At 37.2% G+C, this 6,876-nt stretch overlaps 1 protein-coding gene across 1 annotated transcript in view; it reads right to left on the bottom strand.

Annotated features, from left to right (window-relative positions):
* Window positions 1–2: 2 nt before the first annotated feature.
* The window catches only part of LOC125652029 (fibrinogen-like protein 1), a 6,908-nt gene continuing 34 nt past the window's right edge, over window positions 3–6,876 (bottom strand). The window contains exons 1-2 of the mRNA XM_056166975.1: window positions 5,888–6,876; window positions 3–915 (exon numbers count right to left, since the gene is read on the bottom strand). The exon at window positions 5,888–6,876 is cut by the window's right edge and continues 34 nt beyond it. Coding sequence (XP_056022950.1) covers window positions 275–915; window positions 5,888–6,800 — 1,554 coding nt within the window. The 5' untranslated portion in view covers window positions 6,801–6,876 and the 3' untranslated portion in view covers window positions 3–274. The remainder of the gene's footprint in view (window positions 916–5,887) is intronic.

Below are 6,876 nucleotides of genomic sequence, written 5' to 3'. Positions count from 1 at the left end.
GATTTGTCTACGACTAATATTTTTATTCCAATGACACATTCATCACAATCCTATAAATAGATTATGTATCCAGTACAGCAGTTTTTGTTCTCCAGCATGCATGAAATATGCATGCAAGAATATTATTGGCTACCCGTATATTAACATCATATCCCGCCTCCGATCGATACATAACTGTACAGTAAATTAATGTCGATGTCAACATCACAAATATTCCATTAAGATACTTCAATTTGTTTAAGCATGCAATGAAAGAGTTCTAAATCCATCCGATTCAAACACGCCTCAGTTTCATTTCTACCTTTTTTAGTGAATACTGTTCCGAATCTTTCCATGTAAACCACACGATTCCATCGCTGCTTGTAGTTTGCGCATGTGTGTACCAGCCTTTGTGATAAACTCCATTAAGATTACTTATGTAGCAGGAATCGAACCACCATCCAGCCTTGTTTTCCGCGGCACAATTGCGCATGTTCAAATCGTTATCAGTGTCCTCGGTACTAAACTTCATTCCATTGTGGTAACTCATGGAATCCCCTGCATTTCCGGTATATCCGGAAACACGAAGTGTGTATTGGTGTTTGTGATCATCCACCTTAAAAGTAGAGTAATCGGCCCATCCGGACTGTCCTTCCCAGTCCTGTAAAGTAATCAACAATCCGTATTTCCTTTGTTCGGTAATTAAATGAATTGCTTCGTTTCCAAGCCAAAAGTCACCATAGAGACTACCAAATCCAAATTTGTACTCTAACCAGCTTCTGTCGAATTTCTGAAGCCCGTCCTCACGTCTTTGTATCACGAGAAGATTTCCATCGGAAAAATCGCAGTAAACATTGAAAGGGTCCATAGATCCAAGAGGTTGTATTCTGTATACACCGTTTGCAGAATGACCAGAAGTCAGAACATCGTCACAATCTGAAATATAAAAGAACAGTATCTATCTCAGCAGAGGCGGATCCATAAAAACACATACATGTATATATAGGTTACACTAAAACTTGAAAACAACCTTTTTAAATCTTCTACAGAGCTTTCAGCATTAATCTGTGGTGGAAAAAACGATAAACGATTAAGGTAACGAACAGCGATGAATGCTACAAATCCTACAAAGAATGCATACTGATGAATTGAGAGTAATGCAAACACGGACCCCTAGACACGCCAGAGGTGGTAACAGATGTCCAGGAGGAGTACGCATCCTATGCTGATCGGTCACACCCGCCGAGAGTATGATCCGAGGATCATCTTTTGTAGGAGTTAAAATAAGGACGGGCTATATTTACTGACCGGATTACGTTTATCTCCATAACAATAGTAAACAAGAAACAAATCTTGCAAGCGTCAAAGAACGGCCGCGAATAATTTGTTTCATTTCACTGATTGTATTCAAAAGTTGTTAGTTTTGCATGAGCACAGGTATTAATGATGCTGGTTATGAGCAAAGCACAAGCATTTATCATCTTTTTTGGCCATTTATCCGCTTATTTTTAAAAATCTTTATATTCTTCTAATTCTAACGATCGTTGAATATGGTGAAAAGTAGTGAAAACGGAACCAAACTCATCCGGAGGACTGCCCAATTTAGCCGCCTCTTACGACAAACAAGGGGTACTGAGGACCTACATGTATTTTAACTCGGATCCCCACGGGACGCTCTGCTGGTGTTGAGAATATTTTCTTTTTAATTTCCTTATATCTTATGGTGTAAAACTTTGATTCTTTATTAAGGCCCCATCCGACATTCCTGGGCCATGATTTAAACAAAGGTGAATCTGCGCTACCCGTGGATTCTTCCATGTTGTGATTAATCATGGCACTGTTGCTATAAAGAGAGAGCTTTCCCCTATGTATTCTCATAAAAGACTCTGTTCCCCAATTGTGCCCCCCACCCTAACCCCCCGCGGTCATCATTTGAACAAACTTTTATCTACCCTACCTGAAGATGCTTGCATGCTGTTCTTAGAAGATACCATATGTCTTGGCGTAATGTAAAGCGCGACTTCTATCTGTTTGCTGAAAACGCAATCTTGTAATATTCTGTGTCTCAAGAAAATTTGAATAAATGTGTTTTTGTGAAAAGGTACACATACTGTACCTAATTCTATAAAATTTACCACGGCTATTTGTAAAACTATACACTGATTATAAGAGTTTATTTGACATTGCCCTTGTTTTAGATGATGACGCTCATCAGCCTCCTATGAACATCGAAACGACTCTATTTGATCAGGAATGGGTGATATAATCCTTTAATCTTTTCGTTGTCAAAAATAAACAAAAATATATTTTTATGAAACATTAATGCTATGAAAAATGTATTGTACGTACAAAAGATGTTTCTATTATTTTTCAGTATATTAACATATCAATCCCACCCAAACGCATCAAGCCTTTTAAAACTTTCATATAAACGATTACCTTCCGGCGTACTGATTCTGCATTATGGGTATAACACAAGTCTTATATGACTAAGATCAAGCTTAATGAATTCCATTACAGTAAGAGAGACCATAAACGTTAGCTAAGATTTCCCCAAATAAAACGTTTCTTTTTCTTTACAAGTATATAAATAAGTGCAATTCATATATTCTCCAAACATTTAAACGAAATCTCTCACAATATTTACTCAGTCACGTGACCTCTCCTTCATGAAAATCTTCCTTCAATCTGTATTATATATATATACATTTTCTTTTTGCGTAATTCTGCAAACAAATAAACAATTGCTTACAAATAAACACAATTCCACAAAATACCAATCCAAATGAAAAACACACAAACAATCGCCCTAAACAAATATCATAATTCACTCAAAATAAAACAATCCAATAAAGAAAAACATATTGAAAAGAATTTATACGCACACTAACAAATCAACAAAAATTACACATGCAGTATCAAACAACAAAACACGACACACACGCAGTAACGAACAACAAAACACACAGTAACGAACAACAAAACACGCCAAACACACACAGTAACAAACAACAAAACACGACAAAAACACACGCAGTAACAAACAACAAAACACACAGTAACGAACAACAAAACACGCCAAACACACACAGTAACAAACAACAAAACACGCCAAAAACACACGCAGTAACAAACAACAAAACACGCCAAACACACACAGTAACAAACAACAAAACACGCCAAAAACACACGCAGTAACAAACAACAAAACACGCCAAGCACACGCAGTAACAAACAACAAAACACGCCAAACACACGCACTAACAAACAACAAAACACGCCGAACACACGCAGTAACGAACAACAAAACACGCAAAACACACACGCAGTAACAAACAACAAAACACGCCAAGCACACGTAGTAACAAACAACAAAACACGCTAAACATATGCAGCAACAAACAACAAAACACGCCAAACACACACAGTAACAAACAACAAAACACGCCAAAAACACACGCAGTAACAAACAACAAAACACGCCAAACACACACAGTAACGAACAACAAAGCACGCCAAACACACTCAGTAACAAACAACAAAACACGCCAAACACACGCAGTAACAAACAAACAAACAAAAAACACACGCAGTAACAAACAACAAAACACGCCAAACACACACAGTAACGAACAACAAAGCACGCCAAACACACTCAGTAACGAACAACAAAGCACGCCAAACACACGCAGTAACAAATAATAAAACACACCAAACACACTCAATAATAAACAACAAAACACGCCAAACACACATAGTAACAAACAACAAACCACGCAATCACACGCAGTAACAAACAACAAAACACGCCAAATACACGAACTAACAAACAACAAAACACACAGTAACGAACAACAAAACACGCCAAACACACACAGTAACAAACAACAAAACACGCCAAAAACACACGCAGTAACAAACAACAAAACACGCCAAACACACACAGTAACAAACAACAAAACACGCCAAATACACGCTGTAACAAACAAAAAAGCACGCCAAACACACTCACCAACAAACAACAAAACATGCCAAGCACACTCACTAACAAACAACAAAACACACCAAACATACGCAGTAACAAACAACAAAGCACGTCAAACACAAACAATAACAAACAACAAAACACGCAGTAACGAACAACAAAACACGCTAAACATATGCAGTAACAAACAACAAAACACGCCAAACACACACAGTAACGAACAACAAAGCACGCCAAACACACGCAGTAACAAATAATAAAACACGCCAAACACACTCAATAACAAACAACAAAACACGCCAAATACACGCTGTAACAAACAAAAAAGCACGCCAAACACACTCACTAACAAACAACAAAACATGCCAAGCACACTCACTAACAAACAACAAAACACACCAAACACACACAGTAACAAACAACAAAGCACGCCAAACACAAACAATAACAAACAACAAAACACGCCAAATATATGCAATTACAAACGACAAAACACACCAAACACACACAATAACAAACAACAAAACACGCCAAACACATGCAGTAACAAACAACAAACCACGCAAACACACGCAGTAACAAACAAAACACGCCAAATACACGAAGTAACAAACAAAACACGCAGTAACAAACAACAAACACGCCAAAACACGAAGTAACGAATAACAAAACACGCTAAACATACGCAGCAACAAAAAACAAAACACGCCAGACACTCAATAACAAACAACAAAACACGCAAAACACACGCACTAACAGCAAGACACACCAAACACACGCAGTAACGAACAACAAAACACGCCAAATACACGCAGTAATAAACAACAAAACACGCCAAACACACGCAGTAACAAGCAACAAAACGCGCCAAACACACGCAGTAACAAACAACAAAACACGCCAAACACACGTAGTAACAAACAACAAAACACGTCAAACACACGCAGTAACAAACAACAAAACACGCCAAACACACACGCAGTAACAAACAACAAAACACGCCAAACACACGCACTAACAAACAACAAAACACGCCGAACACACGCAGTAACAAACAACAAAACACGCCAAACACATGCAGTAACATATAACAAAACGACCGCATATGGGTAATGAAACGCAAATAACAAACACACAAAGAAAACAAGAAACTCGCAAAACATGGACTTACACATGAACTAACAAAAACATACCAACAAAATGAACAAACACAAAACAACAAGCAGAATTGAAACAGGCAAATCATTTAAACAAACATGTAAACAAAACAAAAAAGACTTAAAACCCCACCAACACACACAATAAAACAAATACATACACAATTTAACATCAAACAGACACATGCAAACAAGCACACAAAAGCAAGTAAACACACAAAATAAACAATATGTGTTTGTGAAACACAAATGCCCCCGATAATGACCAATTCCGAAGATGGCCAAGGTCACAAGGGCATATATCTTGGTACCAGTAGAAAGATCTTGTCAAAAGAAATGCTCATGTACAATATGAAAGCTCTAATATTTACCATTTAGAAGTTATGACCAATGTAAAAAAAAAATTAAAGTAGGTCAAATGTCAAGGTCAAAAAGTTCAATACCAACGGAAAGATCTTGTAACAAGGAATACTCATGTGAAATATCAAAGCTCTATCTCTTACTGTTCAAAAGTTATTAGCAAGGTTAAAGTTTCAGACAGAATGACAGAATTACAAAACGACAGAATGACAGACAGGACAAAAACAATATGCCCCCCGATCTTCGATCTTGGGGGCATAAAAACATAAATGAAAAGAAATACATACATTCAAAGAAACAAATATACATGCGAACAGACACAAAGAAACAAACTGAACCAGAAACATAAAACAGATGCTAGTAGGACTTAGAAGAAAATCATAGATCTATAACTCATCCCTGTTACCTGTCGGAAATGTATAATTGGTTCCCGGAGTTTTAATGTGAATGCCCCTGCTATTTTCAGTCGACCGTGTCGACACAATTGTCTCTACTGTCTTTTCCAGGGAACTTGCGTTCAATTCAAAAGCATCAATTTTTCCCTCAATGTCACTGACTTTCATTGACATCCTGTTCAGTTCAGTTCTTAGTTGGTTTTCATCTTTGGTAGATACGATTTGTTTGAGAGTATCAAAATTTGAATTTAGAATTCTGACTGTTTGGGAATTATGGTCTAGCGAGGTTTTGAAATTATCCACCGTTTTCTTTAACGCTTCCGTGGAACCTTGTAAATGCTTGGTCAAATTGGTAACATCATTGTGATCCCGTTTCAGATATGCGATATCTTTGTGAATATCGAATATGTCCCTTTTTATCATAATCCATTCGGATTTTAAATCGCTGACAGATGTTCTAAGTGTGTTTATTGTCACGTGACCACTATCTTCGAGCGCCCTCTCTTGCTTCAATCTTGACTTCCTGTTTGCTCTCTTAGACATTCTGTTTTCTAATTGAACCAAGCGCTGAGTCAGATCATTTACTTGCAACCGTAACTCCTCAAATTGTTTTAAATCATTTTCAGTAGATTTTCCTTTGAATTCTTTTAGTTTTGATTTAATTAATTCCAGCTCCAGTTGATGTGTTTTGTTCTGCAAACACTTTAGTTCCTGTAAATCTGCATGTTTAAGTCTCAAAATTTCCAAATCTACATACGAACTCAAATTTGAAATTTTCAAATCGACAAGTTTAAGTTCATTTAAAATATCCCGATCCGGATACCAGACGTCGAAATTATACGAACAAGACTCAGCGTTCGTCCGTCCAAACAAACACAACAGTAAAACGCATGCTGGGTGAATCCCAAAACACAAACAACCCATGATGCGTCTTCCTATTCAGAAATGATTTCTTCTGGCCGACTTATGGAAATGCTACTGTAATTAGAACATCATTTTG

The sequence above is a fragment of the Ostrea edulis genome, chromosome 5 (genome assembly GCF_947568905.1).
Source record: "Ostrea edulis chromosome 5, xbOstEdul1.1, whole genome shotgun sequence".
NCBI lineage: Eukaryota > Metazoa > Mollusca > Bivalvia > Ostreida > Ostreidae > Ostrea > Ostrea edulis.
Note: the sequence above shows the minus strand (reverse complement) of the source record. Positions and strands in the feature narration are given on the sequence as shown.